The 24,744-nt window shown below is 37.6% G+C and overlaps 1 protein-coding gene and 1 long non-coding RNA gene across 2 annotated transcripts in view; one reads left to right on the top strand and one right to left on the bottom strand.

Annotated features, from left to right (window-relative positions):
• LOC149030763 (uncharacterized) overlaps nucleotides 1–19,462 on the bottom strand; it is a 53,845-nt gene extending 34,383 nt beyond the window's left edge. Inside the window, exons 1-2 of the long non-coding RNA XR_016178320.1 lie at nucleotides 16,890–19,462; nucleotides 3,193–3,315 (exon numbers count right to left, since the gene is read on the bottom strand). This is a non-coding gene — a long non-coding RNA (uncharacterized LOC149030763). The remainder of the gene's footprint in view (nucleotides 1–3,192; nucleotides 3,316–16,889) is intronic.
• LOC107069200 (disintegrin and metalloproteinase domain-containing protein 10) overlaps nucleotides 1–24,744 on the top strand; it is a 113,229-nt gene that overhangs the window by 66,433 nt on the left and 22,052 nt on the right. The window contains exons 5-7 of the mRNA XM_015326290.2: nucleotides 16,019–16,307; nucleotides 19,469–19,639; nucleotides 20,840–21,024. Of these exons, the coding sequence (XP_015181776.2) occupies nucleotides 16,019–16,307; nucleotides 19,469–19,639; nucleotides 20,840–21,024 (645 nt within the window). The remainder of the gene's footprint in view (nucleotides 1–16,018; nucleotides 16,308–19,468; nucleotides 19,640–20,839; nucleotides 21,025–24,744) is intronic.

Raw genomic sequence — 24,744 nt, 5'->3', positions numbered from 1 at the left:
GGGTTTTACTTCAAGAAGAAAAAAGAAAAAAAAAGAAAGTCAAAAGAAAAAAGAGGTTAGTCTTTGTAACGAGAAGCGAGTTCGATGATTAGACACGGACGACGAGTGGCTTCTCGAAACGACGACGAAAAACCAGCACACTAGAGACATGCAAACATACTCTTCTCGAATCTCTTCTCTCTTTACTACTCTCACCCTACTACCACCCAAAGCTGCCCTTTTTTCCTTCCTCGTTTGCTTGCTTGCTTGCTTGCTTGCTTACTTGCTTGCTTGCTACGAAAGAGAGATCGGAGCTCGGAGATATCTTAGGTGACAATGACGATTCATTCCAACTTTACGTTACTAACGTTACTCCTCTTTTCACCTTATCGAATTAACGCGAATACATTCGCGAATGATTTTTAACCTTAAAAAATACATTTTTCTTTTATCGATTAACTCTAAAAGGGATAGAAAAAGCAACAAAAAATTACCATCGAGCTATCTTCCTTCTTACTAGCTAAGTGCTCGGGGTCAAGGGTTAATGCTCGCTGACAAAAAAAAAAAAAAATGAAAAAGGAAGAAGAAGACAACCACCAGCTCGTCGTCGTCGTCGTCGTCGTCGTCGTCGTCGTTGTCGTCGTCGTCGTCGGCGGCGGCAGTGTTGCCACCATTGTAGTGGGTAACAATCTCCGTCATTAAAATGCACGTACATAGTTAGTATATGCACGAGGAACGAAAATTGAAAAGGTTCTCTCGCGAAAGCTTCGCTTGCGAAAAAAAACGCAACGGTAGGCGAATACCTAGGTTGGTCGAAAAAAAAAAAAAAAGAAAAAGAAAAGAGAGAAAAAAAAATACTAGGAGATGAGTAGTAGAAAAAAAAGAGCGTACGTAGGCGACTTCTAAAACATTTTCCGTGGCAGGACTTTTCGTAATGACCCTTTGCCTCTGTGTCCCTATGAATATGCATGCATGCGTGTATGCCGGTGCACGCGTAAGACGTGCTTCCGCCGTCTTCGCCTCGAGCATATTCGAGACCTCTCGTAAAAATCCACCGAAAGAGAGGGTATGTGTGTGTTTGTGTGTGTAAGTGCGACAAAGAGAGAGCAAAAAAAAAATAATTTCACTTCTCAACATTCTACAGCAATATATCCATCCTCTCCACTGTCCCATTTATCTATTCACTCGTTGTTCAAACGATGAACTTTATTTAAAAAAGAAGAAATACGTTTATCTATCACAGAATATTTTTCTACCCCAAAATTCATCCTTTGAGAACATAAATTCGTGCCATTACGGAAAGGCTAATTCTACCTTAACGAGGATGATTTAATCGCAAGGAAATATGCGCGTCTCTTTGTCCTAGTTGATCATACCTAAAAAAAAGAAGATAAAAGAAAAAAAGGGAAGAAAAGAAATGAGTTAAGCATGTAATATGAAAAATATTGAGAGCATAGAAAATCCGAAGATTGGATCGGGATTTTTGTTCCGTCGAACATTTCTATCGTAATATTCGTGTGGATCAGTCGAACGACCAATACAACCACTATCGTTGATCCTTTCTATCCGGTAAAATGATTCAATATCGTGAAATTACGAAACGAGCTAGAGCGATTATCCAGAAATACGAGAGAGGAAGAGAGAGAAAGAGAGAGAGAGATAGAGAGAAATTGATAATGCGTTAAACGATCGGCTTGGCAACGTATGTATAAACGTTAGCCATGCGTAAAGTACGCTTAGAATTAATTCGAATCTCTTAATTACGCTTGCAGGATTTATGAAAGCCGGAAGCGTTCGGTTGACGTTGAAAAGAAATGAAAAATGTTGAGAAGAAAATAACAGCGGTGGTATTAAGGGAAAATCGTCCTCGCCGCCGACAACGTCGACGTCGTCGTCGTCGTCGTCGTCGTCGTCGTCGTCGTCGTCGTCGTCGTCGTCGTCATAATATGACTCGAAAAAAAGAAAAAAGAAAAAAGAGAGGAAAAGCAAGGGTGGAAAATGATCAAAGGCTCGTACACACTAGAGCGCCAACAACCCCCCGGATACTTTATAATTAAAGCCAGGGCACGAACGCTCGTTTCGCCGTGAGAGAACAAGGTGTAAAAAGGCCACTCGAAACGGGAACGAGTTGGTACCTTGCGTCCTTGGTTTCTCACCATTCTATCGGAACTACTTATATATATATATATATGCATTTGTGTAATGCCGTGACAAAAAGAAAATTGAAGTTTGCGAACCGATGATGATTGTGATAGTGGTATGTACTACTAGTAGTAGAGTACCAGTCCTAGTATTAGAGTGGCTTGAGAGGAATAAGAGTTCAGTCTCCGTACGTCTGGGCACGACAAAGAGAGTGAAACTTTCCGTTTTACTCGGCCAAATTAACCTCGTTACAGGAGGCTGTGGATTCCCGAGCTTTGAGGTATAATTAACTTTTCCAACGAACGAACGAACGAACGAACGAACGAACGAACGAACCAACGAACGAATGAACGAACGAACGAACGAACGTACCAACCGAAAGAAAGAAAAATAAAATTGACAAATTTTAAAGGTTAACTAAGATATTTCGCAACGATCCCCATGAATTGATCGAAACTATCTCGGAGAATTCAAAGAGTTGTTTGTATGTATGTTAGAGTTCTAGTATCAAACAAAAATTTGTTTAGAGAAAAATAAAGAAGAAGAAAAAAAAATTGCGGATAAAGTAAAAAATAAAAAAGTTAGATCTGATTTCAGTTACAAAGCACTTATCTATTTTCTGTATATGCAAAAGTAAAGGCAAAAGTATTGTGCAAGACGAAAATATACACAATAGATTCTCGCGCAAATCCCTTGAAACTCAACGATGGTATCCATGCAAAATATCTCGCTATATACTTTTCTCTTTATCCCAAGAAAAGCTGATTTTATGGTAGTCGCTAATGCGAGCTAACAAAGAGCATTCTTAACCGCGTAGCGTAACTAGGCTAACGTGTATCCGTTATGTAGGAAGAAAATATTTTTTCTACGTTAAATTATGAAAGAAAAATTATTTGCTATTTTGTAACGTTGCTACTAAGAATATACAGTAGTATAGCGAGTGCATGTTATAGGGATACCTAATCTCCCTCTCCCTCTCCCTCTCCCTTTCTCTTTGAAGATTCTCACAGTAAGACAACCACACAGCCTGAAGCAAAGTAGCTATATTGGGGTCGAAAGTCGTGTACTTACCCTTAATTAATAAACCCACCAACTAGAACCACGAAACGTCCTTCTCCTCCTCCACTTCTACTCTATCATCTCTTCCAGTCTTTTTTCAAGCGACTACGAACACGTTGAAGGAGGTTCATCTTTCTGAAAAAAAAAAAAAAAAACAACAAGAAAATCTTGATCAGTTTACGTTCCAATTAAATTTCATTTAACACGATCAATCGTTTAAAGCATATCTATAAATTTCTTCGTACAAATGAAAGAATTTCAAGAGAATTGCTATACGAATATATAGGTATATATATATAACTATCTAACGTTCAATAATGCGGATTAGAAAGACTAGCTTTCGTAATAATTAATTACATTTCGAATGGATCCTCCGTTCTCCTTCCGTTAGATCCTAAAAGGTTTCTCTTCGGATTACAGTCGATAAAGAAGATAGGGAAACTTTAAAAAGTAATAAAAAAGAAAAAACAACATTAAGATTTAAGGATTAACGTTCCAACGGGCAAATCCGCTATGGATTTTTTAAGCCGGTTTCCTAGTTCTTGAATATCCACCAAAATTCTTTGGTATTCGTGGTAGTATACCGTAGAGACTGAGAACAAGATTTTTAGGGAATGCATTCGAATGGATAAAAAAAGAGAAACGAAAAGAAACTCTAAAAAAAAGAATCAAGACACGTCGTATCGTTCTTTGCAGAGACGATAAAACGAGAGAAGAGGTGGAGAAAAAGATATTTGTGATTCGAACATCCTATTGTCTGTTTTAGTTTGACTATTTATACCTATGCTAAGACAATTTTGCTTCCAAATTTACGAATGAACGATATTTTTCGTTCTAATTAAGAATAAATAAATGACGATAAATATCAATTGCCAAATTTTAGTATCACCAAAAACAAGGAAAATTTTTCAAACGTTCCGAGTTATGTAACACATTCTGTATAGATGAACGTATATATATATATATATATCGAGAGCTTAATTTTATCGTTGAAAATTCGCACCGAGTGTTCTCCACCTCGACTTTCTCCTCTTCTCGCTTTTACGGTGGGTATTAAAATGGTTAAGGTACGGAAGGACGAGATAGCCCGTTTTCTCTCTTTCTGATCATATGCAAATGGCAAGGGTAAACGGAGCCGAGTAGTAACGTTTACTTTAAACTTCCAACGAGAATGTTCCTTTTGCTTGGCCGATGTGGAAATTGAGAAATAGAAAGAAAAAGAAAAAGAAATAGAAGACAAAAAAAAACAATCAGATAAGAAAGAGAATATAACTGAAAGAAAGAAAGAAAGAGAGAGGGAGAGCAATCGGCAATCGTTGGTTCGCTCGCATTTCCGGCAACAACCTCTCCTACTTCCTCTTCTTCGTAGCATTAAATTCCACACTTAACCCCCCTCTTCTAGCCACTATGTCTCTTCCTCCCCTTTTACTTTTTCTTTTTTTTTTCTCTCGAACCACACCACGCTAAAGTTTTCCCTGAAAGTTCCCAACTTTCTCTTCGGCTTGGCCAAACTAGAGAAGAGAGAATCTACGTGTGTGTATATATATATATATATATATATGTGTGTGTGTGCTAAGAGAGAGAGAGAGTGGGAGAAACAGACAAGAGAAGGAAGAAGATGGGTTCCGCCCTTAACGAACCGTACTTGCTAGCGAACATGCGTTCTCCTCTTTTAGAGGCTACTCCTTAGCCTTTTCCTCCGTTTTTCACGATGACGAATCGTCTTGAAAGCTTCTCGTTCATTCGAGAGATAGGAAAAGAGCTAGTAGATGTTGAGAATCTTCAAATAAAAAACACAAATGTTAAATTTATTGATTGAAATCACTCTCATTCTAAAAAAGTTTTCATTTCAAAAAAAAAAAAAGAAAAAGAAAAAAGAAAATGTGAGAGCTGAGATGCAAGTGGAAGTAATCAAGATTTTCTAGGCGTATATTAAAAGTGGACAAAAACAATGAGACCGAACGACGAAGAATCAAAAGAAAGAAGAAAGTGGACGGAGAGAAGATGAAATATTGAAGTTTGAAATCGAGACAAAAGGGTGAGGATAAAGAGAGAGAGGAGAGGAATGAAAAAAGAGACAATAAATGAATCGAAAAAAGAAGGATAAGGATGAACGTCGTAGGCAGCAGAAAACGAACAGGATGTTTCTGAAAGGATAGAGAGGAAGATAGAAAATGTTCGCGTGGGACGTAAGATCTCATCGAGTCTCTTGTCGGATCTCGTTAGGAATCTGCGACCACCACCGAGTGTTTGCTTTCCCAAGAGTCGGTGTAGAAACGAATCACAGGTCGAGCGTATGCTCGAACTCGTCGTCCGTACTTCTATCAACGAAAAGAGAATCCAGAGTATCTCTTTCTCTCTAACTCTCTTTCTAACTTTCTATCAAAGGGAGAGAGAAAGAAAATGACGAGCTAGTGTCTGCCTGCCTGCCTGCCTGCCTGCCTGGAAGCTACGTCAAGGTCGTGAACGGAAGGATTCTTTCGGATAATCCTCTCGGCCGCCTCTCGAGGATAATAATACTCTCACTCGGACGAAAAAGTTCCGTGAGGGATGGAATTATCTCTCCAAGGCAAAGCTTCCGAGAGAATGGTAGGAAGTAAACGCATCGGTAACGGTTTAATTAAATCTCTTGAATCAGACTGATGGTGATTAAAAGTACCTAAAGACCCGAAAAGACACGAATGTTGTTGAATCGAGGAAACCTTTTTCATCCAAGAGCTCTAATTATCGGCGGATTATTAGAGAAGATGTTCTTCTTAACGAAAACTTACGCTTATCGTCAAAATTAGAAAAAAAAAAAAAAAACGACAATTTATAAGTAAATCCCAGGGATGTAAAGTTAATCAACATTTATTTTTTGATTCCAAAAATTAGCATTTCAAACACTCGGCAAAGTGAATTTTATTGAAATTTAATGCCACCCAAAATAAATGATTTTGTGATTATATAGCGTAAAGGAGAAAACTCTATTTAATTTTTTGTAAACTTAGTTAAAGGCAAATTTTTATTGCCTTTAAAATGATGTATTACGAGATAGAGGGTACCATTTGAAATTCTTAAATAGCGCTTACTGGGGCGGAAGAAGTTCAACTTGAAATTTTATCAATATTGGTCTTAAACTTTCCCTTCGATATCTAAATTAACGTGTTTTCTCTTTAAATCAAGATTACTTGAAATCAAGAGTTATCAATAAAGACATTGTATCATCATACATTTCAATTATTATTGACTACTTGCAAGTCGATAAACTGTCATTTTATTTCCGATTGAAATGAGAAGCTACATGTTATGCCAACGGAAGTTGAAGAGGATTGCAAAGTTTCCTTTCAATGAATAAAGAAAAGAACAAAATTCGATCCTTCTCTGTGTGTCCATTTTTTCACAACTTCTATGTTTAATTCGATAAAAGAGAATATAAGAAAAGATTGGCATACGAATAGCAGACTGCATTGAGTTGGAAAAAAAAGGGGAGAAGAATTTTACTCTTCTTCTTCTACGTGCCTTCGATACAGGAAGGTACTTTGTTGTGTGTATAATGCATACAGGAGAATCCATTTGAAAAGTAAACATTCCCGTTTCAATGGAGAAACGTATAGGTATAGCACCACTAGGGTTTATAAGCCTCGCGTACAGGAAGTGGATGGTACACATTCACTAGGTAAAGACCACTGCGAGTGCGGAAGCTTTGATGGTTGGTGTGTGCTGATGGTACGAATGGTGACTGTGCACGACGCGTATCGCAGAGCTCGGATTTTAAAACTGCTATGGGCTTACCGATGCCAGTTACGAGGATAATAGCGGCTCGACAACTTGACCGGCTTTACCAAAATATTTTTCCTATCGTTGCGTATTCGTTTGTACGAAATGCTTTAACCTTTCAATACCTTTCAATTTTTCTTCTCTTCTTGTCAAATAGCTTTTCCTTTTTTCTAAACAACATAGATACATTTTTCATGAAAAATATAATTGTTAAATGATAAATGATAATGTAAAAAGAAGAAAAAAGTTTAAAAAATTAGAAAATCTGATAGAGAAGTGATGGTGATGGCAAAAAATGTAAACTTTATCAGAGATAGGTATCCTTTCAGAAGACTGTTCGGAAATTAATGATAACTCGGTACACATGAAGGTACCCGATGAAAGGGGAGATGAAAGGAACGTCCCTTTCCTTTGGGGTTGTTAACTCGGCCTCGTCTTGCTCGATAAGATCCCCCTAGAAAGCAGTAAGTCGCGAACGTGATCCGCGAAAAAGGTTCGAGTTTTTCCTTCTCTCTTTCTCTCTCACTCTGTTACGTGATCTCCTACCAACTTTTCTCCGAGAAGCCATCGAGTTTCGTATGTATTACATCGCCCACAATGTAAAACGAGTTTAATCCGTGCTTCCACCGAGGAATCTGCGAGAAAAGGAAAAGGAAAAGGAAAAGGAAGATGAGGGGAGATGAGGACGAGAAGGTGGAGGATGAGAAGGTGGAGGACGAGAAAGAAAGAAGGAAGAAGAAGAAGAAGAAGAAGAAGAAGAACTCTCTTTTCCTCTTTCTTTATAGATAGATCGTCCAAACTATTTTCTTCTGTATCGATTCCAGCTGCCGTTATCGAGAAAACTTTGCTTTCGCTGGCTAGAATGCATCTAAAGAATAGGACACTTTTTTTCTTAATACTCGTTTACCGTTCTACCGTGCTTTAAACGATTTCGCAAGAAATTCTACAGATAATGTCTTCCAAAACGATTTCAACACGATATAGTCTTATTTTTCTTTCATTTCATCCCTGTATTCTTACAAATACGATAAACTTGGTACGAATCGAAGACACGTACGAGAGATATAAATAAAACGCGAAAAGAATTGGAAAACACAGATGGATAAAAAGGACGAGAAATAAAAAAAAGGAGTCACAGGATCCCCGTATTGTAATTATCATTAGTAATATAAGACCTGATTAAAGTTTCACGACGGGTAACACGTTGGTAATTAAGTTTTCCGAAGTTTCTCTTAGCAGGCCACAAAACGAAGATGGGGAAAACAATAACTTGACTCTCTCTCTCTCTCTCTCTCTCTCATTTTCTCTCTCTCCCTCTCTTGGCTAGGTAACTTTACTGACGTTATTCAAGGCTCCTAACGATAAGAAGTTTGACGTGCAACATGAAAGAGCAAACATTGCCTTCCCCTTCGAGAGATTTCAAAGTGCCTCGTGAAATGTTCTCTCTACACGGTGAAAAGGGACGCGTCGACCGTGTGCGAGCTTCTTCTATACATCTCTCCTTCTCTTTATATCTATTTTCAGTGAGTCAGTCACCCTTTCAGGTACGTAACTATAATGACGAGAGACTGACACACAAGATCAGCGACGTCCCTTGAGAAAGACGTGATTCGCGCGCGTACACGCGAATGAATATGCGCGAACATATGCACCATTCAAGTTTATCCTATCATTGTAAATTATTCGTCAAATTTATTATTCCTCCTGACATATTGAAAAAGATAAAAGGAAAGATTATATTGTTCGTTAATATGACACGTAAAACACGGTAATGGCTTCCGAAGGGTGCATGCAAATGACTTGTCTTTCTTTTTTTCAACCGACCACGATGAAGTATCGAGAATTATTATTCATTTTCTTTTCCGCGAGATAAGAGAAGTTGACTTTCAACACAAGCGATAGAAAAATAAACGAAATTGGATAACACCTAAAGAAAGAGAGAGAGAGAGAGAGAGAGAGAGAGAGATTCTTTTAAAAAGTTTTCGATTGGTCGAAGAGCGTAGAGTGGGTGGGTGGTTGAAAACACGAGCCGATGACAGTGTCGTTATTTCGCTTCCGAGATTTCCTCCGGGATCTCGTTAGGATCCATTTTCCATTCCCGTTCGATCGTCTCTCTCTCTCTCTCTCTCTCTCTCTCTCTCTCTCTCTCTCTCTCTCTCTCTCTCTCTAAGTGTTTTTCGCACTGCATCGAATTCGCATTTCGCTTCTTTTCCACAGCCCACCCCACTTTACGTTCTCTTCTCACCTCTTTTCATTGCATATGCCCCCGTCCTACCAATAAAAACAAAAATCCGATATTTATTCGACTAGCTGTCAATTTGTTACCGTCGGCGTTATTCGTCAAATTAAAATCGATTTCACACGTCACAGTCAATACCATTACGCGCGTCTCTATGAAAAAAAAGGCCTTCCGGCGGAAATCTAATCTCCTCTATTATATCGATAGCAACTTTCCAAAAATGAATGAATTTCAAAGGATAACGAATTTTGGAAGAACAGAACAAAAATTCGTTATTGCGATATAACAATAAATCAAAAAGACAACAAAAAACCTAGTAGATACGAACGCGAATTATCAAACAATTGATCATCAACTATTGCGTAATTATCTTTCGTATTAAAAAAGAAAAAATACAAGCGATGTAAAATAAGAAGCCGCTTTATGGTTGTGTGATTGGTCAAAATGTAATAAAAGTTTGAAGACCTTTGTCAAGCTCGAAAGAATAATGGGCTCTCTCTTTCTCTCTCTCCCTCTCATCGATCGGAAATGACGTGGTGAAGTAGTCTAAAAGAGGGCTTAGAAAAGGGCTTTCCAACATTACTGTAAGAGAAGATACTAATGATTTCCGTAATGAGCTCCTTGAAATACATCGCGCCAATGAAGAGGAACGCGCGTGCGAAGGGTGAAAGGGCCATTGTATGGCAGATATCTTCGAACCACAATGCAGTAGGATGCACTGCCAACCGCTAATTCACGACGTAACGAGCCTATGTCTGCTCCAATTTGCGATTGGCTTGATAGAATCCAATGAGGAGAGAAACAGAGACACCGAGAGGATTGGCCAATTACAAGCCCGCGAAATTCCACTCTCTATTATTTCTTGCAGTCGGGAGATGATCGTTAAAGGGTAAGAGAAAGAGAGAGAGAGAAACAAAAGTCGAATAATTCCAATAATGGTCGATTCCATAACAATAACAGTACGGACGAAACTGTTGCACCACGAGCTAACCCACGAGTATTTCTTTCTTTATTTTTCTTTCATTCCTTTTGATTTGTCCAACATTTGTTCTTGCACATTTTTATTATTAAGCCAATGCGTTTGCCACTTTCAAGTAGCTTTCCGATTGAAAACCGAGTTCAATCGTTCAATCGAACGTACGCTGCAATCTACAAAATGTCCAATAAAATGAAAAAAAAAAAAACCAAAAAGGGAAAGAGAGATGAAAAAAAAGGAAAAAGGAAAAAGGAAAAAGGAAAAATACACAAACTAAAAATGACGAGTTTCGGTATAAAAATATTACCTGACTATACAAATCAAAATATACGTTTTATAACAATGAATCATACAATATCTCTTCGATAGTGATTTTCGTCGGTCGTTCGATTCGATTAGGCTCGAATAAAAATATCTATATCTCTAGGTTCCCTCTCGAAACACGTTTTCCCACTTGAATGCATAACAACAACAAAGTAAAAAAAAGAAAGAAGAAAATAACATTGCAGATTCGTCGCAGTCAAATGACCGATCGTGTTCTCGCAACTCGCAATTGAAGTTGAACGGGAACGTCGATTACGAGAGCAGTGCTGGTGCACTCCCCATCAAGATTAAATCGTAAAACGGGTGGTACGTAGGAGAGAGAGTCAGGTCACTTTGGACGAGAGGGTGCGGAACGACAAAATGGAAAGCCCTTTTTTGTATTCGTCGCTTAATCCCAACGGTGTCGTCGGCAATTTTTCAAAGCGATACGCCACTAAATGTTTGTATCGAGCCAATCGGCTGCGTGTCGAAACCACCGTAATGATTGAAAAGAATGGCCCAAGCAATATACGAATACCTATATAAATATATATACACACTCACATATATATATATATATATATATATAGGCAAATATATGCAGAGTATATACATAGAGAGGAGGACAAAGAGTAACTGACGATGCAAGAGTGAATGAGAGAGAAAGAGAGGAGATCCGCATCAATCACCGGCGTTGATTGCGAGGTTTTACCGCTTAAACCGGCGCCAAATAACGGCCGCTCCTGCCATCAGCATTAATTTTCGTAACCACCAATCCCGACAGAATACACTGCACTCGGCCTCTCTCCCTCTTTCTATCTATCCATCTATCTATCCATCTATCTATCTATCTATCTATCTATAACTATATACACATACACGTAGTTGTATATCTCTTTCGTCCACATAGTTGCAACTAACATAAGCATCGAACGCAAAACCCATTCCCAATGCGACTACTACAAATAAATACCAGCTACACGTCAATGAGATTATGAAGTTTTCTCTTCTTCACGGATGTTGCTTGATGACTGATAGGGAGGAGAAAGTGAAAGAACTCGCTTTGGGAATATTCGAAGAAGAGAGGGTGAGGAGGCAAGTGTGTACATGACTCTCTCCCTCTTGGCAAAAGGAATCGGTTCCGCTGCTTCAATCGTGGTCGCTTTTTCGTGCTGGTTACGCTTCCCCGAGCGTTAAAACCTTGCTAAATTCACGATATCCACCTTGCCGCGGGAACGGATAATTAGCGATAATTCGATGGCTTGCAATTAAATTGAATGAATTTGCAGGTATTTACCTTAGCGAGGTTTGTCAGGACGTTTCGTACCATAAACGTATTTCGTCTGATAATAAATATTGATGATCGCTGACTGTTTGACATTAATTAATGTTCGTGGCGACAGCTAATTTACCCAAGACGAAAGAAAAATTTCAAAGATGATGAAGATGATGATTATTATAGTATAAAATTATAACTAGAATGAAATTCATCGTGAAAATTTGATCAAAATTAAGGAAAAAATTGAGAATATGATGAAATTGCTATCGATCGAACGATTCACTCTATTTTAATGATCGAGTTTTATCGTAAGAACGTAAATCAGTAATTTGTGAGTATTATTAGTGGGTAATTAGCAGCACTCTGCGGTAATTTATCGAGCCGAATTAAATAGAGATGGGACGAACAGGCCTGCACGTATTTCTATCTTCTCTCTCTCCCTCCCCCCTCCCTCCCTCCCTCTGAATGTGTATCCTGTGCGTGGCTTACGAATTAATGATACTGATTTTCGTTTCCGATCATTCCACGAATTAAACCATCCCGTCGTTAATACCTTTGCGCATGTCACGTGACGTGCATTTGCGCGCAAACTACGTATTTTTTTTTTTTTTCTTTTTCATCTCTTGATCCTCTGGCAAATGTGTGCACGTATTTCTATGTATGTGTGTACTTGTAAGAGAAAAAGAGAGAGAGAGAAAGAGAGAGAGAGCTAGAGCTTGAACTGTCCATCGTTGAATATATTAACCTCAATTCCGTTATTGATTTACGTTAATGGTACCTCGTTCGTTGTACGCGTATAGAAAGAGAGGACGTTGTCTAAAAAATTTGCAACAACTTCCGGAGAAAAATGAATGAATTGAAAAAGCGCGAGGGGGAGACAGAAAAAGAGAGAATAAAAAAAAAAGGAAAAAAAATTCGATTCGCCAACAACGGCGAAACAAGGGGCAAACGTATGCGTATGGCGTATCGACAAATTGCAATTTTTGTCAAACATATTCATCCTTTCCGTCGAACAGAGAAATGCGACAATCGATTAATGGGTTTTCACGGTAATCCTCGATGAGAAAATGACGAAAATATAAAGTTTTATTAAAACGCTATTTAAAATGTGGTTTCTGTATGGTTCTGCTGGTAAGAAAAACTTCGTATTAAAAGCTTACTTGCTTCCTACCTTCCTTCCTTCCTTCCTTCCTTCCTTCGTTTTTTTTTAGAATAAGTAACAACTTGTAAGAAATTCTAAAGGGAAAGCAAAAGTTTTCTCTCTTATTTTCTCTATTTTTTCTCTGTTGGCCGCTAATAAATATTCTCCGGTGAATGTTATCATTACACCTTGACTTCGATCTTATTCTACAAGCACCAACACCATCGTCGTCTATCAATCTTTCATCTCCAGGAATACAAAATTGCTCTACCTCGTTTTAAGTAAAGCTGCATACTTTCTCTTCTCTCTCTCTCTCTCTCTCTTTTTCTCTTTCGTCTCCGAACGCGTGCTTTCGACGGATGAACGAAGCCGATTTTCACCAAACGATCCATGAAAAAGATGTATGTATTGAACCAAGCACGAACGAAACACGAACGAAACACGAACGAACCAAGAGATTTCTCCGAGAGTATTTTTCACGAGAACCAACACATACCCGATTTCTCCCTCTCTCTCTCTCTCTCTAGAAAGTTTCAACAGGACGCGGAGAGCTCATTTTTTGACTTCACGACCCATGAACCATGATAACGGATACAAGGTTTCTTTTTCCTTCGTCTTTTTCTTACTACACAAGTATTTTATTTTTTTTTTTTTACGCTAAAGCAGTTTACTCTTGGAATCAAATATTCTACGAATTGGCTTATAAACCAATCGATACAAATGTATTATTAAAGTAATCAGATTTCATTTTTTACACGTTCAACCATATGGATGTAAATACAAATTAATAAAAAAGTTGAATAATTGTTAATGTCAATTGACTTATGAATTGGTCTGTATTTAATATTTCATATTGTCTGCTTTCATTTCAACGAATAAAATGAAACTGACGCAAAGTAGTTTTCAGAAATAAAATGAGAATGAAGGAAAACGTTTCGTTCCCATAAGATTTCTTCGGATATTAATTTTACTTTAAAATACTATAGAAAAGTAATGGAGATCGAGTAAGAAGACGAATCCTTTCGAGTGTACGAGGTATAAAGAAAAGAAACATTAAAGAATAAAAAAGGAAAAGAAAAATCTCGATCCGTGTACATACTTTCGAGAGTGGCTTTTACGCAAATAAACAAAGAAGCTTACGCTTGCGAATAGTAAGAACCGGATGAAATGAAGAAAGTAACATACGAGAGAAACAAAGACAAACAGGAGAGAAGAGGGAAGCATAGAAAGAACGATGTAGGAAATAAAAAGAGACGTCGCGTCGGTGTGAAGAGAAATAATGGAAAGGTGAGAAAGAAGGAGAAAATATAGAAAATTGTGAAATGCTGGCCTGCAGGGATGTGTTATTCTCTTATATGCCACACTCTCCGTCACTTTACAAACCAGATATCCACTTTTTCTAAGATCTACACACACATACGCAGAAAATGCGATATATATGTATGTATGTATGCATATACGATTTCAAAGAAATATGACTTTCGTAATAACAAATTCCGAATAATATCGTGTGTTTTCTTGCGATAAAAATAATATTTGTTATATTATAATATGGAATGACATTTATTTCGTTGTATTTAGTTAAATAAAACCTTTCGAGATGATCTAATCAAATCGAGAAAACTAATCTAGATAATAATCTAAAAAACGGTATCTATCTATCTGATATTCTCATTCGCATTCCGGTTAAATTCGCTTGTATATCAATCGTGAAGGTCGTCAGCGAAGGTAACTAAAGGGATTCGCGAGGGTAAGGAACGGGGAATGGAAAAAGGGTACGTGTCCCGAGGGCGTAGGACCTACGCCCTGGGAATTTTCTCAAAATTTCTACGTCGTTCCACACATAAATTCCGTAAGGGATGAAGCCTTCGACGTAGGACCGCGTAAGAGATGGAGGGATAAAGGATGGAGGGGGTTTGGTAGAAAAGGAAAGAAGAAGATCAGGATTGGAACGATGTCAGGAGTGGCTCTCTCCCATATCCTTTCTACGTCTGCGGCCTCAGAAAATGGATAAACCTTGGTGGGGTCGATCGACCGAGTGATTTACAACGAGGAACTTCTGTCTCTTAGGAGCAATCCCTTTCCAAACCTATAAAAAGATATTGTTCTTTGTCTTGTTCTTTATCTAATGGACGCTTTAATTCTTTTTTTTCCGCCCCCCCCCCCTTTCTTTTCAAAACACGAAGGAACGATTTTGGTTTAACCCTTTCAACTGATATGACGATAATATTATATCTACAATTCTGCATTTAAATAGAAAAAGTTTAAATTATACTATTTATATAATGAAGGTTAATTTTGAAAATGATAGGTTCAGTTAAAGCTTCGTAAAAGTACATGATAGTGTAGGGAACGTGTTTGTTTCCTTACTTGAAGACGCGTTATCGCGTATAGGAGTCCACGTGCAACGTTATCGGTGGTGAATTAACAAGCAGTTCGCTGCACTGGCACGAACTTACTTTCGTATTCCCTTTGTCCAGAATGAGGAAGGTAGTACGTGTTCGTGGGAAGAAAAACGTCAGACGAGTAAGTTCTTCTTTTTCCTACCGCACTTTTCCTTCTCAATACGTCTTAAAAAAGATATTTTACATTTTATTCTACCTATCTCTGTGTCTTAGATTTTCCGCGCCGACAGTTAATGCAATTTTATTCGATGACGCGTTTAGGACGAATTTAGAAACATTTAAATAAAAAAATGATTTGATCGCGTTGAAAAGAAGTTAATCGATCCGAATGAAGAATATTTGGAACGGCTTTAAAAAACATTAGTAAGATAATATTTTCTTTCTTCCCCATTTCTATGATTTTGATCGTACATTTCACATCGTACAATTCAGAAGAACGTTATTCCTTCTCACCTTTCAACACATACGAGCTGGCATATAAAACAAGTAAGCGATTTCAGCAAGCAATACAGCTCGAAGGGAATATAACCGTGAATCTCTCTTCGATATTCGCACATTCTGCAAATCGCGGGATATGATATGCCAAACGCTTTCGTAGAAAAAGCTAAAATAAAGACGACGAGAGATGCAAAAGTTAGGAAACAGATGAGAACCAAATAGCGCGTAAAATTGAAGAAATCGTTTTGCCAGATATTGCTTATATTTCCATTTGTTGTTTTTTTGTTTATTTTTACAGACGACGAAAATTCTTTGGTTCACGGTATGGTCACTTCCGAGGGTCTTTTCGATGGAACTATCTTCACGGCTTCCGATGAGATTTACATCGAACCGGCTAACAGATATTCCTCTTCATCCGTCAATTGTCATCGACTTCATTCCGAAAACGATTATCGATGCGGAAATCAATCCGATGATTTACGTCATCATCATACCATCGCTTATCGTTCGAAAGATATTTCTGTCTTACCAACTCAATCCTGTGCAAGCGAGGAACTTTTTCATCGAACCGGTCGAAATCTATTCAGGTGAGAGAACATTTACAATCTTTTCCAAATATTTGCTAAACTTATTTCATTTAAATATTATATCCAAAAGTATTTATAATATAAAAAAAAATATGTTCTTCTAACGAAATTTTCAAATTAATTACAGACAAAAATTCTTTTCATAGTTTAATGTGCCCCCCTCTTGTAATAGAGCGACCTTTCGTTTGCAGCAAAATTTTATTCATAACAATTAAAAATAACCGAAATATTTCACTTGATAAAATTAACTATATTTAAATGGTCTGATGAAGATAAAAATTAATTTTACATATTACGAGTGCATTTGAGAAATTAAAAATTCGTTTTCATCGTAATATAACGATTAAAAGATTGATTAATAATAAAATATAAATTCGTTAATGAATGATGGTGATCATTAATAGATAACGGTAGGTACATAACGTGTAACATAATATATGTCATAAAATAATACACGATAACATACGTAATATTAACGGTAAAATAATATCCACACATATTATATATTTCTGTACTTGTCGAAAATAAAGGAAAAAGAAACGATAATGATCAATAATTATTAGCAATACTAATAACACTTACTTGAAAATTGTTCACGAGACTCGTAGACAGAATTACGATCCTTCCATTTCGCGATTGAAAACAACACTGACACTCGGTTGTGTCGTTCGGGTCTATTCGTTCGTCCTATGTCCGCGAAGTGTAAATAAATCCAATGCTTCGTGTTATCTCACAGTTGTTTACTCGAATAACAAAGAAATTAATTCCTTATGCATGTGTATGTGTACATACGTTTGTAGAGCAGTAACGTTAAACTAATAAAAAGAAAGAAAACGTTGAGAGGTTCGTAAGGTTAATGAAAATACAAGCATTTCGTACTAATAAACTCTATTTCATTACGTCACGGTAAAGTAATTAATATGATGCTATAACCGTAAAATTCGTTATTTTTCGGTATAAAAAGAGAATCATACTTTTGTATATGTATGTACATATATGTATGCATATAGGAGAAAGCACTTTGGCAAGAGGATAATTCAGATTAATGCTAAAACCAGCGCATAACGTAAACGAAGTCATCGTAGACGGATAAAACGTAACGCGTTTCAGCAATTATTTGATTAAGTTGCTTCCGACCGACTCTTCTCGTCCTGTCGAGAGATGTTAATTAAACGAATCGATCTCTACATATCGTGTGTCCAACAAAGGCAAGCCAGATATACCTATGTAAATGCATATATATTTCTCTCTCTCTCTCTCTCTCCCTCTTTTCATATATATATACATATGAGTTTTCACGAGAATTTCGAAATAATAATCGCAAACGACTCGTTCTTTCGTGAAATAAAGAGGGACGTTGGCGTTCCCACGAGAAAGCAAATACCCTTTCGTACGATTTTCCAACGTTGCACGACACGTTGCGAGACTAGTCTTTTCTCTCTCTATCTCTCTCTAGTCGGTCTTTCCGTCTTTCGAAGACCACTAATTAGAGAACGTGTAGAAGGTTAATTGGCAGGGTGGTCTGGCCACATCGATTAATGATAACGTGACTCGCGAACGCAGCTTGCAACGCGAGCGAAGACTTTTGAGCTGATGCACCCTGTGTTCTAATTAGTCCCGACAGTACCTTGTGATAAACATTTTGTTCGCATACCGCATTGTGTCCACGCATCACCAATACCAATATACCAACTGTGTTACACCATCTACCACCACTATCTTTCCCACCATTACTATCCATGAGTTTATCGATCAAGTCAGAGACCAGGGAACGATGTTACTCGTTGATCGAATCGTACTCGTGTGTGTGAAATACGAGCTCTGTTTACGATCGCGAACTTTCTATACTCTCTCTCTCTCTCTCTCTCTCTCTCTCTCTCTCTCTCTCTCTCTCTCTCTTTAACGTGGCTCGACTTCACCTTCGAAACTTCCACCAACGTCATCCTCTGAATCTCGAATGTGTCACCAACGGAAAATTTAACCCTTTATGGCTCTGCTGAAACGACGAAACTTGACGCGATCTTCGAATATTACTATCTGACCTTCGCAGCTTTCCCCGAAATCGTTCTTGACGTCGTTCGATTTAATATGATCAAAAGCTCCTCTTTCTCTCTTTATATCTGCGTAATATCAAACGTGACATATATGTAGAGATCGACGATGTGTTACGTAACGCGTTTTAATTATTCCACTTGAAAATCATTGGAAAAACAATGATATTTCATATAAAATATCAAAAATATATTTTCTCTCTCTCTTTCGTGTTTTACTTGTCTTTTTTTCTTTTTTTTAATATTTCCATAGCATCGTTCTATGATGAAATTATTTGCTCGCAAAGTGACGTCCTCCCACAGGAGAGGGTGTGGGGAGTAGCAATAGCAATATCAACACCAACACCAACACCAACACCAGCACTAGCTGTACAGTGTATCCTCCCCCGAGATGAATATCGTTTTATATAAAAGAAATAAAAGGAGAATTTGGCGAGACATAAAGGGTTAAAGGGAACCTTAATTATTCTTCCTACCAATTTACGTAGCATTCCAGGTAGTAATTATTTTACCTACTTCGCAAGGAAGTAATTTGCGAGAGACCCCTCTGGAGAGCTTCGCCAAGCAGTCGGACAATGCCAGTTCATCTCAACCACTTCGCGTTTAAATATATCTCTATCTCTTTTTCTTTTCCCCCTTCCATCAACTTTACCGAGACACAATCGCGGTCGCTTTAAAATATTACAAAGATTTTCTTGTCTCAAGTCCATCTTTTAATTTCTTTCTCGCGAAACGAACGTTCAATTGTTTCAAGATACAAAAATATACAAAGTCCTTTCTTTCACAAGCTTGTTTTTCATCCCTTTCGAAGCGATCGTTTCTTCGCGATTTCAAGAGCCGATAAACGTAACAGAAAATCCTTCTAATAATTCATTTCAATGTTAAATTAATGATGGGAGGCAGGTAAGAATACTTTTATGACTTGTGTGTGTGTGTGTGTGTGTGTGTGTGTGTGTGTGTGTGTGCATTATACACAACACTAAGAAAATATAATACTCTTTGGACAAATAATACGACACAGAGGAGAGAATTTATCAAAGAACTAAGGTTATCGTTTACCTGGTAACGTTGAACAATTTTTCTCCCTCACCCGAGAAATACCGTTCGCAGGAACAACAACGAGACTGGAAGGAACGGATATCTTCTTGCTGGTGGCACAATGCGCCCGTTTTATCAACACGTAAATGAAGGGACGAATCGTGCGAAGCCAGGATTCTATCCAATGGATGCGAGGAAAAAGGACCCCATGGCGTTCTCTCATAATCTCGAGCTTATAGACAAGTAAGCATCTCGTCTTTCTTATATGTACTAGTACTCTATACTTTGATCGATACGATCCTATTTAGGTATATAGTTAGATACAAATGATTTCAATCCTATCCTATATTTCTATATAATGAGTTTTACTTTATATACGATCATCAAATATGTTCCATTCAAGTTTCAAATTCCATTATCAATGAAATCAAATGTTAGTTTATAATATGATGAAAATATTCATTGTGTCGCTTCACTTAAAACCCATTTATTATTCGAGTATCTTTATAAAACACGCGACAGAGAGAGAGAGAGAGAGAGAGAGCAAATTTGTGTTAATATATGGTCGATCAATTTAACTTTGTTTTTCTCGTACTTCATTCATCCCCATTTTATCGAATGATTCAATGAATGAGACTCTCTCTTTCTCTTTCTCTTTCTCTTTCTCTTTCTCTTTCTCTCTTTCTCGATATCTCGACACGATAAAAATACGAGAGGAAAAAGTACGATGGTTACTTACCTGCCTGTCGACTCTTCGCTATGTTTACTTCAAGATCCTTGCCTCTTTCATTTTAAACGTCCCACTAGCTTCCGACAAGGAAAAAGAAGCCGAGCTATCGTGTATCCCGTCAACAAGAAAGTAAACCCGATGTCGAGAGATCGAGATATCGAAAGATCGAGAATGAGTGCTTCCGACAGGTTCATCGATTTCAACCTTGAAGAAAATCTTCCAATTTTATCATCCCTTTTTCACTTCTAACGAAAACATAGATATAAATCATTGCAAGATATCGTATCATAATATTTTAGTATAAATACTAGATATTTTAATAACATCATCGCGAACTACTTTAGAGATCACAAATTTTCATCTTAAAATCGTGTACGACGACAATTAACTCTCATTCATTCTTCTTTTCTTTCTTCCTTCCTTCCTTCCTTCCTTCCTCTCTTTCTTCCTTTCTTTCTTTCTTTCTTTCTAAGCACACAGTCGACTTGGTATTTCTCACTAGTCTTCTTGGCAAATTAAACTTCCGGCATTTATGATTCCTTTGTCCTACCGGAAGATGAAAAAAGAGAAACGAAAATCATTGCCCGAATAACTTGCTCGAGCTGCACGATGAATTTATATTAAAAGAGTTCGCGTTTGGAATTTCTTCTTTTATTAAAGGGACGAAAGATGAACTTTTCTTATCCTATTTCTTCTTATCTCTGTTGCTTTAGATTGTACAGAGAAAGATATGAAAAGATCTTACGAAGAAAGAAATGGATCGATCCGAAAAAGACAACCTGTATGCTGTACCTGCAAGCAGATCACACGTTCTTCGAACATTACAAATCGGAAGAAGCGTGCATCGAAGTTATGACTCGTCACGTTCAACGTGTTAACTCCATTTACAGACACACAGGTAATGAACTAATCAAAATCACACATATTTATAGGGAAAAAAAATTATCTACGAAATAATGCACGTTGCAACTTCAGTTTATATCAACACAATATTCATTTAAAAGCGTACTTTCAATGATCAATGAATTTAAATGAATAAACATTTATTTGAATCGACAAGTAACAATTTATTATAATGTAATATCTTCTCTCTCTCTCTCTCTCTCTCTCTCTCTCTCTCTTTGCCCTCTCTCTTTTATTTGATTTTAACGAATAGAAGTTTAATCGTACTAGTCGTCGTAAATAAGAGAACGCATTATTTGCCAACGCAGCTGACAATAAGATAGAAGAGAAAACGAATCGAAAAGTTTACTTCGTCCGTCCTTCACTCTCACCATCGAAGTCAATGCGAGTTTCTTCGGTGGACCTAACAAGTGCGCGTCTTCTGTCTCATTCCAAACGTAATAACTTCGCAAACCAATTAAAACTTTCGACGGGGCCCTCCCAGTTAAACTAACTTTCTGCTTTCGGCGATCGACGGTATATCGAAGGAAATGAATGTTCCACACTTTCCATCGCCACGATCTCTCCCTTTCTTTCTTTCTTTCTTTCTTTCTTTCTTTCTACCCATTTTTCTGTCTTTCGCGCGTCCACCGCCCCTGCTCGATCTCTTTCTAACTGTAATGACATTTGTATAATATATAATCGTTATTCTTTGTAAAATATCATTAATTACTTTGCCCATTGACTTTGTAGGATTTTTCTATTCGTTTTATAATAACTTCAAATAATACATTATATAATTCGACTGCCAACTCTTTCGTAACGTCAATTTATTAAAAAATGTTTCTTATGAAAATTAGATAAGAATAAAATGGACTGATTTGGGTATGTAGCGCGTTGTATATTCGCAGATAGGACAGAACGGTTGAACACTGCGCACCACCTGCAGTAACAACGGCAAATATTTGCATCTCGTGACTGAGACGTGTTTAACGTGGCGTGACCGCACGTACCGTCGTCGTCGTCGACGTCGTCGTCGTCGTCGTCGTCGTAGTCGTCGTCGTCGTCGTCGTAGTCGTCGTAGTCGTAGTCGTCGTGCGGCAAGGCTAGTGCATTACTTACAATTCTCTATCTTCTTCTCTCTTTCTCTTTCTATTTCTCTTTAGTTCCTTCCGTCGTGCGATCGCCAAGGATAAAGCTCGTTTTCCGCCAAAGTTTCCGGGCTTCTAACGAATATGCCGGCGGCGCCAACCGAGATTACTAAACGACGATAGTCGCACCGATTATCGTTTTCCCTTCTCCCTCAGAATCGTTGAATTATTACACCCTTTTATCCATTACTTCTTACGCCTATGTAATATATTATATTTTGACTAACGTGCTATATGAATATGTATGAGTGCTTTAATGTTCCTCTGGCTAAGCAAAGATATCAGTGTTATCACTAATGAATATGACTTCACATATATATGTATATATACCTCTCGGTGTTAAATCGTATAATTTATAATACCTAATTCATGAAATACTAGGTATAAACATTTTAATAATGGCCCTATAGATATGCTTATTTCATTGATAACATTTGATACTTAATATGCATACTTATTAATATTATCGTTGTTGGAAGAACCGTTGAAGAAATATTCGAAGGTTTAATCGAAATTCGTAATTCATCCCTTAGGAATTTGTGGTCTATTACGAAAGAGAGAGAGAAAGAGAGAGAGAGAGAGAGAGAGAGAGAGTTTACGATCGTAAAGTGCATGGTAGGACCTTTCGAGGTAGAATCGATATTCGTAAGTTATGTCAGGAAATGAGATATGTGAGTAAAGAGATAGGAATAAGGAAGACGATTTAATTAATGATCGACATCTCAACGAAATGAGAAAATAAATTAGGTTGAAATTATAACAAGGAGGGAAGATGAAACATTATAGTTTCTTAGGGTTTTTCTTTTTTTTTTTTAAACAACGCACCCTCTTTCCAAAGATTCCTTCCTTCTCCAAACTAAGGAAGCAAAGCTGATTAATATTACATACATCGAGTTAGCAGAGAACGATGGACTTAGGCACTAATTAGGAAGGCGTCGTCGTCGTCGTCGTCGACGTCGTCGTCGTCGACGTCGTCGTCGTTGTCGTTGATAGGTCGCATAACGCTTTCCAAGATCTACGAAAGAGGAGAAATGGATGGGAACGGGGTGAAACGCGAAACCCATCTCTTGCTAGAATAACCAAGATATCGCGTGATTCGTTTCGGCAAATTACTTTGGAATAGTTCGCTTCTTTTCCAACAAAATTGCATTTTATCAGTAATGAATTTATCAGTTTATTTTTACTCTAACGTAATATTTAATTAAGCTTGGTATAATATAATGCAATACAAAAAAGGAGTTTTTTTTTTTTCAATCAAATTTCATATATTCTCTAAATGACTTATCGTCTTTAATCAAAATGATTGTAATAAAAAAAAAAAAAAGAAAAGACAAAAAAAGATCAGAGAAATTTCCAATGAAAAAGAATATTCTTCTTGAAAAGAAATCGAGTTGGTTAAAAGCCAAGGCAAGCAAGAGAAAAGGAGAAAGAGAGAGTGGAAACGAAAGAGTCAGGATAATAATCGCTTTTCGGAGCGTACATCCTCTTGGCCCCACCCCACCTTCCCTCACCCTCATCCTCCCCCTCATCCTCCCCCTCTCCCTGATCCTTTCAACTCTTTCTCTTTCTCTCACCATCCTCGTTGATTTTCGGTGGAAACCAAAGAGAGATTCTCGCGTGACGTCTGACCGTTTTTCCATTTTCGATTTGTATTTCTTCGAAGCAAGGGTTGGAGAAGGTCTGATTAAATGCTTCTCGCCACGCGAAGTGCCATCCTCTCGAAAAGATATACCAACCAGCAGCCCACGTTAGCTGGTTGGCTGGTTAGTTGGTTCGTCGGTTGGTTGCTTGGTTGGCTGGTTGGTTGCTTGGTTGGTTGGTTGGTTGGCTCGAAGGAAGCAAGACTGGTTTCCCCAAAATTATTCGCCTCGATTTTCTGTTCTTCCATCTACCTCTCTCTCTCTCTCTCTCTCTCTCTCTCTCTCTTCTTATCGGATGTCAACTTTAAATTTATGTAGAAACCGAGAGAGAAAGAAAGAAATAGGAAATGCTAGAGAATTCTCGTTGATTTTCTTCCTAGTAAATTACGTGCACTTTCATTATTAAAAAAGTTAATATATTTTGTAAAAAAATGCGATCGATATTTTTCTCTTCTTTTCTTTTTTTTTTTTTCTTTTATGTCTTGCTCAAATATTTGATGATAACTAACATTGCCGGTCGAGCCAATCAATTCGTTTCCACGATTGAGATGCGTATTCGAAAGCTATAGGATTTTATCGTTGCCTTTTGTGTAACACATCTCTATCTATCTTTCTCTCTTTTTCTCTTTAGGAAAGGGGTTGAAAAAGAATTACCAAGCCAGTACAATAATCGCACGGTTCATCGGCCAACAACGAACCTCTATTTTTCGACGTTCGATAAGCACATACCTACCACTTCCTATCCATGACACCACACTACACTCAACACTCACACACACATATAGACATATTGTATACTCATACCAATCGTTTGCGAACAATGCGAACGATGTTTTTCGTTCGATAAAATGAACGGAGTAAAATGTTTTTTCTCTTGAACATTTCTTTTCTTCCTTCCGCATACGCTACGACTACTGATCGCTCCGACGAATGCCATTCACATGT

Source organism: Polistes dominula, unplaced genomic scaffold (assembly GCF_049000335.1).
Source record: "Polistes dominula isolate Pdom_NZ unplaced genomic scaffold, Pdom_raw_medaka contig_24, whole genome shotgun sequence".
Classification (NCBI taxonomy): domain Eukaryota; kingdom Metazoa; phylum Arthropoda; class Insecta; order Hymenoptera; family Vespidae; genus Polistes; species Polistes dominula.
This window is presented reverse-complemented; position numbering and strand designations above follow the sequence as displayed.